At 44.3% G+C, this 13,293-nt stretch overlaps 1 gene segment (V, D, J or C); it reads left to right on the top strand.

The window, feature by feature from the left end:
- Nucleotides 1-354: 354 nt before the first annotated feature.
- Nucleotides 355-12,427, top strand: LOC112059316 (immunoglobulin kappa variable 3-11-like). The segment is given in 7 exon segments: nt 355-422; nt 654-824; nt 2,817-2,821; nt 6,905-7,043; nt 9,388-9,502; nt 11,631-11,709; nt 12,416-12,427. Coding segments are annotated over 7 exon segments (570 nt in total).
- Nucleotides 12,428-13,293: the final 866 nt, after the last annotated feature.

Here is a 13,293-nt window from a genome sequence, read left to right as displayed (position 1 = left end):
AATAAGCCATGAGAGTTGGACGTTACTAGTGACACAGACACCGGATGCCGCTGAGCTTGTGAACAAACTGAGCCCACTGCTGGGCTCCTTGATCAGGAAAAGCTCCAGGACACTCTGGGTCCACTGATTATAAAGACCATCCCCTGCCTGACCCATCTGGGCATCCCTCACTGCCAGGAATGGGAGCTGCGTTACCAGACTGAGGTGCAAACGTGGCCCTGGGTCTGCAAAGGGAATGGACATTTACACAGAGATGCTGCTTTGCATATTTCCACCTGAGTGACAGTTCCTGGCTGTTCAGAGCAGATATAAATATGTCACCTTCATACTTTGTGCTTCTGAACTGGATATCTGTCACGCTACACGTATCAAGATGATCTCCCAGATTCAATTCCTCTGGCTTCTTGTGTTCTGGATTCAGGGTAAGAACCACCACACAGGAGGATTTGTTTAAAAGAAACGTTATAATATTTTTCTAGGATTTAAATACTAAAATATTTCCCTTTCCAGCAATCATTCCTAGCAGCATTTACAGTGTTAGCAGAAAGAGAGCTCCAGGCTAAACTCCTAGAGATGCAGCTTTGTAGTGTTAATTATTCTGATATTGAAGGATTTTACATTTCTTTTTATCCCAATTTTTTTTTCCAATCCAGACTCCAGTGGACAGATCGTGCTGACTCAGACTCCAGAATCCCTGGCAGTGTCTCCTGGTGACAGAGTCACCATCAACTGCAAAGCCAGTTCCAGTGCTAGCAGCTGGATGGCCTGGTACCAACAGAAACCAGGACAAGCTCCTAAGCTTCTTATCTATGCTGCTACCTCCCGTTACACTGGGATCCCAGACCGGTTCAGCGGCAGTGGGTCTGGCACTGATTTTACATTCACAATCAGCAGGGTTGAAGCAGATGATGCTGGAGATTATTATTGTCAGCAGTATTACAGCACCCCTCTCACACAGTGATACAGACCAGCACAAAAACCTCCCTGCTGTTTAGATTCAGACTCTCACTCAGTATTTCAGGTGCTTCCTGTGCAGTTACATTGTTATCTCTGTTCCCCTGCAGTAGGGTGGGTGGATGTGTCAGACTTCAGTCACCGCCCTCCACACACAAGAACTTCTGGTCCTTACAGGTGCTCACACCATGAGTTCAGATTTGCTCTTATGGGCTGCATCCAACTTCCTACTGACAGCAGGTTACAATCCAAGCACCTTTCTACTGAGTTGACGCAATACCTCAGCTTTGTAAAGCATCCACACTGGAAAACTGCAATAGTCTAATCCCAACAAACTGTGCTCAGAGTAAAAGACTATCTGATCCAGCATCTTCTGTTCAGTTAGTTTTGCTCATTAGAACATCTGCTTCATGTATAGAACCATCTAAACATCTGCTACTCCCGCTTCAGTGTCAATAATTACATCAGCCTTTGATGCTTTCTCTCTTAGTTACTACTAGGTGGACTAGAGTCGAAGAACCTCAGTTCGTTTTTCAGTCCTACATAAAAGTGCAGCATGCTTGATACAATTAATAGTAAAAAATAAGAAACCAGTGCAAGAAGAAAAGACGGGCTCGTTCCTAAAGAACAGAAACAATATTTGATTCCAGAATGCCCTGGTACACCCATACAGTGGCCATCTCAGGGTAGGTCTACACTACCCGGTAGTTCGGTGGCAAGCAAATCGAACTTCTGGGTTCGACTTATCGCGTCTTATCTGGACGAGATAAGTCGAACCCGGAAGTGCTCGCCATTGACTGCGGAACTCCAGCTCGGCGAGAGGAGTACTGCGAAGTCGACGGCGGAGCCTGCCTGCCGCGTCTGGACCGAGGTAAGTTCGAACTAAGGTACTTCGAACTTCAGCTATGTTATTCATGTAGCTGAAGTTGCGTACCTTAGTTTGAATTGGGGGGTTAGTGTAGACCTGCCCTCAGAGAGTAGGGGAAACAAGGAGAGAAAAATGAAAGGAGAAAGAGAGGGAAGGGCAGCTTTAAAGTCCACCCAGGATAAAGAGGCAGAGCAGCTGACTTAAAAAGTCCCCTGAAGTGACATTCTAATCTGTCCAGGTCCCCAGATGGTGCAAATCAGGAGAGCTCTGTTGATTTCAGTGGAACTACACTGACCTAAACCAATGGGCATAACCTGTGTATTTTTGAACAATGAATCTCTTCAGAGATTCTTATCCTTTCAGTCTCTGAAGGTCTCTCACCAATCAGACACAGAGAGACCCAGTAACCCAGTTCACAGAATGTCCAACTGTAATAAAATCCCATTTACTGAAGATTTCTTATAGCTGGCTTTTATTGTAAACCCCACTAAAGAAATTACAGCCAAGCTTCACCCTGAACAAGCCAGCCCAAAACAGCAGAAGCAGCTGTAAAAAACCATTTCCCACAGCTGTGTGCAAAATTCATTCCATATTATTTTAAAAATTAAACCAGGGCCACAATTCTGGTTTCAATGGGCCACATCCCCTGCTGGTTTAGATCAAGATAGCGCCATTCACTTTAATGGAACTCCCTTTATATGAAACAGCACAATCAGCTCAATGGCTTTGCCAATTACTAATGTATAAGAGCATTTACTGGAAGACAGCTCTGTCAGCTGTGATGTTTAACACTAGAGTGGAAGGTAACTCTGCAGAGGTCTTTACATCTCTGATGTCTATCATATTATAAAGTTTGGGCTACGATGGAGATTTTAAAAGCTTGACTGAAGTCAGTCATGAATGTCAATAGGCTCTGTTATATTTTTATTTTCCTTCCTAGACTCAAGGATGCATCACAGAAATAACTAAGCGGGGATGTGGATGTTGTAGAAAGGAGCAGTGTGACAGAGGATTTTAGTGTCATTTGAAAGGGTCCGTTTTCATTTTCTCCAGACTGTGCTTGATTAAATTCTGCTCTAGACGCAAACCCTGGCTTCTGATGATCCACAAATATCAGCATTTTCAGCATATACCCTACACCTCAGAGACAATTTACATTGCTCAGTCTCTGCATATTCATACCCGAGTGTCATTTTATTCATGCTCTGAGCAAGGATTATAAATCTGTCCGATTGTACTTCAGATTTCACTGCAGGGCTCTGAGCTCCTGGTCACTCTGCATGGCCAATGTAATTCCATATGAAAAGCTTTTCTTGATGTTATTTTTCTGGGTTGGAGGTAGAAGAATGAAAATATGAACACTGAGAACAGTCTGTTGAGTTATGCAATGTAACACACAATTACTGCTATCTTTAACTTCTAGTAGATTTAAAGTACATTTCACAATATTGTCAATGCTGTGTATTTTCTTTCTACTTCTAGCGATTTCAGGCTGGATGATTTCAGAATCAACAAGCTGGTTTGACTTTGATCTGATACGACTGAGTACATGTCTAATAAGGGGTATCTTGGAGGGTTCAGTTTAAAGGAGAGAGCTAGATCCCAGCGTCCTGCATAAACTCCTGAATTATCTGGGTGTCACTGCACTTGGACTAGCTGGACCCTGCTCATTTCTCTTCCAGATCCCAACCCACACAAGATGGACTGACAAGAGCCACAGGAAAACAGATACAACTTCCTGCTTATCAGTCAGTTTGGCAAAGCAATAAATACTTGGTGACGTGGGGTAGACTCTATACACAGTAAATGCCGGACTGTAGACCACTATCAGCATGGAGACCATAGCTGAACAGATTCTTTCATTATACTGACATGCCAGCTGTGCTATAGTTAAGGTTGAATTGTGCTTTCTGTTTAGTCAGCTCTTAGTGAACAAGCAAACACTTGGCTCAGGTAATGTGTTGTTGATCTGGTTTCATACTGCGCATCCCTCAAATAATCCCTGCCCCATGGCCAGCACCACCATATCAAGTAGGAACGCACGTTATTGTGTTGATATCTGACTATGGGCCGTTCAGGACTGCGTGAGATCCCCAAAATGGAATCCCAGGGAGATGGCATGGTCTAGTGGTTAATGCAAGAACTGAGAGCCAGGAGAATTGGGATCTAACCCCAGCCTGGTCTCTAACTCACTCACTAACCTTGGCCAAAACACAACTTCTACATGCCTGGGTTTTCCATCTATAAAAAACAGATGTGGTCATTTCCCTCCCTTAACGGGTGTTGGAAGACATGATTTGTTAATGTTTTTAAAGCATTTTTAAATGTTAGTGCACAGTGCAAGGGATTATTAAATGAAATACAACTTTTTATTTTATTTTATTTTGCTTCTTATGCATGAAAGCATAAAACAGTGGACTTCAATCCATTAATGGAGATGTTCTATACAGTTTACCACATTTGACCTAAACCAGATCCATCATTACCAACATTCAAAATTGGATTGGACAGAGCACTGGAGACCATGCAAAGGTGTAAGAGAGGCTAAAATTCCTATTGAAATTTTCTACCTTTCTCTCCAATGATTCCACTGTCCTGGAGCTGCTGGGAGGAGCTGAATGTTTTGGCTTGTACAGTATCTTTAATAACGTGTACACATTAAAGAATGAACTTGGCTGTTTGTAGAAAGGAGCCCTCTGATTAGAAACATGCCAAGCTAAACCTAAAAGGACTTCCATGTCCTTTCTCAGGATTGTGTTGTAATGTTTCTGGGCTTATTTTAAAATAGCCCCTGGGAGGGGGTGGTTTAAGAAAAGAAACATTTCCAGACTACCCTGAAACTCAGAGGCAATTTACATAGCTTGGTCTCTTTGCATTTTCACACCAAAGTGCCATTTCCTCACTGCTCTGAGTGGGGTTATAACTCTACCAGGTTGTATTATAGATTTCACTGCAGGGCTCTGAGCTTCTTGTCACCTAGAAGAGTCAAGATGATTTCATACATATGGCTTTTCTTTTTTTTCTGGGTTCAGGGTAAGAAAGAACAAAAAGATGAAGTTTTAAAAAGGCAGGTGGGTTTATCTGGTGTGGGACACAATTCGTAGCACCAATAATCATGTGAAATTTACATTTTAAAAATGTGGCATGCGCAGATTTTATGTTTCTAGACACCAGTGGAGAGACTGTGATGACTCAGTCCCCAGCATCCCTTTCAGTTAGTGAAGGTAAAAGTGTTACTATCAGTTGCAAAGCCAGTTCGCGTGTTACTGCTGACATAGCCTGGTACCAACAAATGTCTGAAAAAGCTCCTAAACCCATTATGTATTAAGCTTCTTCTTGCCCTACGGCGGTTCCAGCCTGGTATAGTGGCAGTGGATATAGCACTGATTTCATATCCTCTGTCACATTTGTGTAATATTGATAGTACTATCTTCCATGGCCCTTGGATAGAAGAGGAAAGATTATAATGGAAAGAGATAACATTTTTGAAGGAAGGTGAAAAAAGGAAAAGGGAGGAGAGGAGAGGAGAGGAGGAATTGTCAAGGCCAAGATGATTAGCACCCAGACGATTCGCTCCATACTGGATTGAAGCTGCATGCATCTGATATAGAGCCTGATTATCTGGGAGGGATATAATAGAGGTCTATAAAATCATAACTGGTGTGGAGAAAGTGAGTGAGGAAGTGTTATTTACCTCTTCACATAACACAAGAACCAGGGAGGTTACCCAATGAAATTAATAGGCAGCAGGTTTAAAAACAAAAACAAAAGAAGTCCAACATTATGATGGGGTACTAAAAAGAAGAAGATAAGTTCATGGAGGACAGGTCCATCAATGGCTATTAGTCAAGAAGGTCAGGGAGGCAAACCTGTGATCTGAGTGTCCCTAAGCCTCTAGCTGCCAGATGCTGGGACTGGAAGGCAGGGGATGGATCACTCAATAAATTGCCCTGTTCTGTTCCTGTGCTCTGAAGCATCTGGCATCGGCCACTGTCAAAAGACAGAATGCTGGGCTGGATGGACCATTGGTTTCACCCAGTATGGCCATTCTTATATAGGGGCCAAGCACCTACAGCTTCTATTCACTTGTACTGGGGATGCTGGTGCTCAGCACATCTGTAAATGAGGCCCTGGGTTCTTTAGCTCTTCTATAGCGAGAGCTCTCAGGCTAATAGACACACCTTGGGGGTGATGTTGTGGGGAAGCCCAGCCATTTGGGAATCCCTGCTTTGTCTAAGCAGGACAAGGTGTCTTCCTAGGGCATGAAATCAATGACTTCCAGAGTGTGTTCAGAGGGAGAGGGTAAAATGAAGGCCCATGCCCGGACTCTGGTGGCACAGCCCAAGTGAATATTTAGGAGAGACCTGTCAGATCTGGTCAAATATAAGCAAGATCTGCAAAGACATCTGTATATATAGCATCTGAATCTAGGATAAAACAATATCATTGTAAACTAGAAGAGCAGCAGGAAATAAGCCAAATATGAGCATTTCAAATCTCTGGGCTGAAACTAAAAGTGCAGTAAATTTACATGCATTTTGCATAGGGGTGAGGTGTCATCAATGAGCTGCTGAACACATATAAACATTTCATTTTCCACGGCTCACTTATGAACGAGCTTTTCCAACCACGGTCAGGCAAGATGATCTCACACACGCCCCTTCTCTGGCTGCTGGTTCTCTGGATTCAGGGTAAGAAATTAATAAATACAATTTTTGAAAATGTCACACATCAGTGTGACAGATCAGAAATGCTGCCAGTCCGACTTATTTAATTAATATTCTACTGTTGTATTTTAGTATAAATTCACATTGGAAAATTCAAACTGTGTTTCAGCGTCTGAACACTTGTCATCTCCAGCATTGTGTCATTGTTCATTCCCTTCCCATCTTCTCTCTTTATCCAGACTCCTCTGGGCAAATTGTGATGACTCAGTCCCCGGAATCTCTGGCAGTGCCAGTGGGAGGGAGAGTCTCTATCAACTGCAAAGCCAGTACGAGCGTTGGCAGTAACTTACACTGGTACCAACAGAAACCTGGACAAGCTCCCAAACTTCTTATCTACCTCGCCACCAACCTCCAGTCGGGGGTCCCAGCCCGGTTCAGCGGCAGTGGATCTGGCACTGATTTCACATTCACAATCAGCAGTGTAGAAGCAGAAGATGCTGGAGATTATTACTGTCAGCAAGGTTATAGCACACCTCGCACAGTGATACAGACCAGTACAAAAACCTCTCTGCAGCACACATTGCAGTTACTGCTTCCTGCAGATACAACTGTCAATTTTTCACATTTTATGAAGTGCGAAGGAAGAGCGTAACATTTTTCATCTCTGAACACACAGCCAAAAGGAGAAAGCTGAAAGAGCTAAATTGTTTGAATAATCACATAGATACTAGAATTTACAGATGCCTGAGATTTACTACAGTTTATGCTGCTTTATTCCCAGTCTTGAACCCCAGTGCAACAGACACACTTACTTGAGTTTCAATACAAGTAATTCCAAACAGCTGTTACACCTTCTATCTTTCAGTCTTGAATGTTTCTATCTTCTAGCAAAATGACTTAATTCCGTTACAGAGCGCTGATAAGAAACAGGAATTCTCATATTGTGAGAAATTCCAAATTTTGGGAAGGTGGAGGGGGGCTTGTTGTGAATCGGCATGACAATTTGAAATGTCAACATTTCCTGTGATCTGGAAATTCCAAAATTTCATTTTGGGAAAAATCAAAGCAACGTTTCATTTTGATTTAAACTTCATCTACTTGACCTTTATGTTATCAATATAAAATATAACGTCAAAACGATTACAAAATCAAAACATTTGAACCACATTCAAAGGAAATGTTCTGATCTTATCAAAATGAATCATATTTATCATTTTCAGCATAATTGATGCATTCCCAGAGTATGTTTGGATTTTGTCAAATCCACATTTTTTGAAGGAAAGCTGTTCCATCAGAAAAAATTCAACTTGCTCTACTATTGTAAATACATTTCTACAATGGCCTGGATGTCTCCTTTCACTGGAATAGATCCTCACTAAAATCCCATTGGAAAGGTTTCAATCATTATTAACCTAGGGAAATTATACTAATCTAGGGATTTGTAAATGGCTGTGTCTACTGTTTGCAGAGTAGGGTAAGACTTTGTGGTCCAGATTCTCCCAGACCTGTCCAGATTCTCCAAGACCGAATGCAGCTGAACCCTGAGACACAAGCAGCTAATAGGCACACATAGGATTTTCAACAGAGTTGGGGATGGGGGGAGGCTGGATGTGGAAGCTCCAGAGGAAAGATATGGCCCAATGGGCAGGGCAGTAGGGGCAGACACACGGAGCAGCTTGGCCTGTTCCAGAATAGCACTGATTGCGAACATACTCAGATGGATTCTGGTTAGCACAAGCCAGCAGGAGCCAAGGAAGGTGGTGTTCAGTCAGCTTCCTGGGGGCTGCTGGGCTGGCCACACCCACCCAGAAGAGGTAGCTGCTGGGGTCGGAGCGGGCACCGTAAAAGGGCTAGAAGGAGAGAGGTCTGGTTGTCCCCCTGCTCCTCTCACACAATTCCCTGCAACTCTCAGGCTTGGGCACCTACCAGGTCACAGAGGTAGAGGAGGTAGGGGCACGGACACAATGGGAAGTGCTGGAGCCTGGCACGCTGATGTCACTTTTCAACTTTTCTGTGCTGCACCTGCACTCAGAATCTGAGCATGCTTGGGTGTGCTCTTCCCAAACCTCATTTTCAGTCTGCCTGTGTGCACCCTTCAAGCCGTCGAGAACATCCATCATTCTGGAGGTTCAAAGTGCATGCAGCCACTGGTGCCGCTGAAGAGAAGCACGGAGCTGCTGGCGCCACTGCTTTTAGTAACCTGGCCCTTAAATAAAAGGAAAATGTGTTATAAAGATTAATGAATTCAAACAGACTCAGCTGATTGGATGTAAACCCACCCACAGTAAATGGCTGAATGCTTTTAGCTCTTCTAACTTGCGTTACAACCTGCAGCCTGCTCGGTTACTCTTCATTAATCAAACAGCCGTTGTTACCCCCTGTGCTTGTCAAGCGAACTCCGGCTGCTTTACCATCTGAACCATGCAAATATGTTATAGTTAATGCAGCCAATGACAGCCTGAAACCATCAATTTGACAGCTCAAAGCTCCTCCCTAGTATTAACATATGCTCATTTACATAACTGGGCTCTTTTTGCATATTCACACATGGCTGATGGTCCCTCACTGAGCTGCTGAACACATAAATGGTTCCATTTCCACGACATGCTTCACTGACAAACGTTTACAGCCACATACAAGCAAGATGATCTCAAAGACTCCTCTTCTCTGGCTGCTGCTTTTCTGGCTTCAGGGTAAGAAACAGACAATGTTCAAAGAATTAATAAGGAATGAGACAATCCATCAGAAATGGCAGTGGTTTGCTTATTTAAAAACTGGTCCCTGGGGTATTTTCTAGTTCACTTCTACTGTTCACTTTACAAATGTTTCAGTGTAAAGTTTTTTTAATGTCATTGTCCCATTTACCCAACCCTGCCAATTTTTATTTTCTCTCTCCAGGTTCCAATGGACAGACTGTGATGACTCAGACTCCAGAATCTCTCTCAGTGTCCGTGGGAGAGACCGCCACCATCAAATGCAAAGCCAGCACAAGCATTAGCAACAACATCGCTTGGTACCAACAGAAACCTGGACAGGCTCCCAAGCTTCTTATCTATTACACCAGCAACCGTCCCACTGGCATCCCAGACCGGTTCAGTGGCAGTGGGTCGGGCACAGACTACACATTCACAATCAGCAGGGTTGAAGCTGATGATGCTGGGGATTATTACTGCCAGCAGTATAATAGCTGGCCTCTCACAGTGATACAGACCAATACAAAAACCTCCCTGTCAGTGCATAGTGCTGAGCATTTCTCACAGCTGCATGTGAACAGTCAGCTTCATAGATTTCAGAAACAGGAAGTCAATGAAATCACTGTCTGCCACAACAACCCTGCAAACACCTCCCACTGTCACTTCTACTGTCATAGAAACATACACTATTAGGGTTGGAATTGACCTCAAGAGGTCATCTAGTCCAACCTCCTGCTCAAAGCAGGACCAATCCCCAACTAAATCATCCCAGCCAGGGCTTTGTCAAGCTAGGTCTTAAAAACCTCTAAGGATGGAGATTCCACCACCTCCCTATGTAATCCATTCCAGTGCTTCACCACCCTCCTAGTGAAATAGTGTTTCCTAATATCCATCCTAGACCTCCCCCACTGCAACTTGAGACCATTACTCCTTGTTCCGTCATCTGCCACCACTTGAGAACAGCCGAGCTCCATCCTCTTTGGATCCCCCCTTCAGATAGTTGAAGGCTGCTATCAAATCCCCTCCTCACTCTTCTCTTCTTCAGACTAAACAAGCTTAGTTCCCTCAGCCTCTCCTTGTAAGACATGTGCCCCAGCCCCCTAATTATTTTCATTGCCCGCCGCTGGACTCTCTCCAATTTGTCCACATCCCTTCTGTAGTGGAGGGACCAAAACTGGATGGAATACTCAAGGTGTGGCCTCACCAGTGTCGAATAGAGGAGAATAATCACTTCCCTCAATCTGCTGGCAATGTTCCTACTAATACAGCCCAAAATGCCGTTGGCCTTCTTGGCAACAAGGGCACACTGCTGACTCATATCCAGCTTCTCGTCTACTGTAATTCCCAGGTCCTTTTCTGCAGAACTGCTGCTTAGTCAGTCGGTCCCTAGCCTGTAGTGGTGCATGTGATTCTTTCTTCCTAAGTGGAGGACCCTGCACTTGTCCTTGTTGAACCACATCAGATTTATTTTGCCCTACAATCCTCCAATTTGTCTAGGTCACTCTGGACCCTATCCCTACCCTCCAGCATATCTACCTCTCCCCCATCTTAGTGTCATCTACGAACTTGTTCAGGGTGCAATTAATCCCATAATCCAGACCATTAATAAAGATGTTGAACCAAACCGGCCGCAGGACCGACCCCCTGGGGCACTCCGCTTGATACCGGCTGCCAACCAGACACTGAGCCATTGATCACTACCCGTTAAGCCTGACAATCTAGCCAGCTTTCTATCCACCTTATAGTCCATTTATCCAGCCCATACTACTTCAACTTGCTGTCAAGAATACTGTGGGAGACCTATCAAAAGCTTTGCTAAAGTGAAGATATATCACTTCCACCGCTTTCCCCATATCCACAGAGCCAGTTATCTCATCATAGAAGGCAATCAGGTTGGTCAGGCATGACTTGCCCTTGGTGAGTCTATGTTGACTGTTCCTGATCACCTTCCTCTCCTCCAAGTGCTCCACAGAGAGAGCTCAGGGAAAACCTAATTCTAAGTGACTCTGTTAAGTAAAGTTTGGTGAGACAGGCCGAGTGATCCTTTTAAAAGACAAACTGCAAGAGGGAGGAATGAGAAAAGCAATGCTTGTGCAGCACTTAGTGCAAAGGGGCCTTGATCCATGGCTGGGACCCCGAGGCATTACAGCAATACAAATAACAATGATAATAATTAATAAATATGGGCCAGTTTTTTCCAAAGAGATCGTCTCCTATTTAGGGACAAAATACATGTCCCAGAGAGCTCACCAAATTGGATGTTGAGATCTGCTGAGAATCTGGCCATACGTGGCTCAGTAGAAGAAGCTGGGTGGCCCATATTTAGATGCTTAAATGGGAGCTGAGCTCTTTTGAAAATCTGCTTCTTAGAGCCCGATCCTAGACCCAATGAAGTTAACAGGACTGTCCCCATTGAGTTCTATGGGCGTTGGATTGGACCCCCTACAGGCTTATCGACAAGCTACAGTCTTCCAGGGTTCTTCGGTTCACACAGCAGCAGGTGGATGGTTTGTCACTGGAAAGGCAGGTAAGAGAGGAACAGCTGGGGAACGGTGTGAATAAAACAGCCCACAAGGAGAAGAGTACAAGAAAAAAGCTGGTGTCATGGGGATAGACCAAAAAGAAGCGGAGCCTTCTCGTAAATACCCTTCCTTCTCCAACACACGGTCCAGCCAGGAGGAAGAATTAAAAACAATGACCACACTGGCCATTCCACAGCTATCCCAGGGGCAGGCAGGAGCCTCCTCCTACCCAAACAGGTGCTTGAAAAGTTACTGGGAAGTAGCCAAATATCAGGATCTGGCAGCTGAATTGCAGCACAGCCCTAGTTCAAACAGAAGCAGTCACAGACACATCATCAATGAGGAAATCACAACAGCCACTGAATTGCAATCCATGGCAAATCATGGATCTCCATAGATCATCAAAGTGCTCTAATTTGCAGTGAATACACAAGTGTTCCACCGAGTCACTAATCAGTTAGAACATCTACTAATTAACTGTCAGCTAATGAGAATTCATGTTTATTGACAATCTTCAGAGAGTCTCCACAGCTTTATGAATTATGGGCTTGATCCAAAGCCCACTGGAGTCAGCGGAAAATCTCCCATAGACTTCAATGAGCTCTGAGATCAGGTCCTTCAGGTTTTAGCTCCCGCATTCTTTCACAGCTGGTGTGTAAATCAGGGAATGAAGGCGCAACCTTAATCTGAAGTCATTTTTTGTTTGTCCAGGACATGATATAGTGCATCTAGAATGATACACATGGAAACACTCATCAGAAAAGTCCCATCCATATAAGTGCTTTGGGGACTCTCATTGAAGCATTGATGATGGGGGTTAGGACAACAATACACTTTATCTGTTCCAGAAATTATGAGGGCAGCTTTTCATGAGTGACGGCCAATAGCGGTGCCCTTGTGAGAGAAATCTGACTGGATTCTACTGCAACACCCTGCCTGCCTGCTGGCAATATTAAATCAAGCAGAAGCAGCAGTTTTGCAAAGAAACAAACCACTGTGTAAACCCTCTAACAAGCATAGTTTGTAAAGTACAGGGTTTATAGGTTTGCCTGCCTGGATTGTGGATTGAGGTGGGATGGTTGAGGGAGCTCTTTATAGTGTTGGCAGCACAGCTCTTGATAGTAACATGCACTAAGCTGGATCAAGCGTTGACTCTCTTTGCAAACAATTACAAAGCAATGTACTGCTGGCGAGAGGTGCCAGATTCACAGTCCTCTACCCACGGGACAGGCTGACTGCAACACGGGCTCCTTAACACTGCTCTGACACTGTGGCTGGAACTTGCGAAGTAACTCCCTGCTCTCCATGTGTCAGTATATAATGCCTGCATCTGTAACTTTCACTCTATGCATCTGAAGAAGTGAGGTTTTTACCCATGAAAGCTTATGCCCAAATAAATCTGTTAGTCTTTAAGGTGCCACCAGACTCCTTGTTGTTACTGTGGCTGGAGTGTCCCTTCCCAGGATTCTCTATGGGCTGGAAGGAGGCGATGTGTGAACTCTCTGGCCCCACCCACTGCCCACCTACTCCTACCTCCACCTGCCCAGTCTCCACCACCTTCTCCCATGCAGATTCCAGACCCTGAGCAA

Source organism: Chrysemys picta, chromosome 5 (assembly GCF_011386835.1).
Source record: "Chrysemys picta bellii isolate R12L10 chromosome 5, ASM1138683v2, whole genome shotgun sequence".
In the NCBI taxonomy this organism is placed as follows: Eukaryota; Metazoa; Chordata; order Testudines; family Emydidae; genus Chrysemys; species Chrysemys picta.
This window is presented reverse-complemented; position numbering and strand designations above follow the sequence as displayed.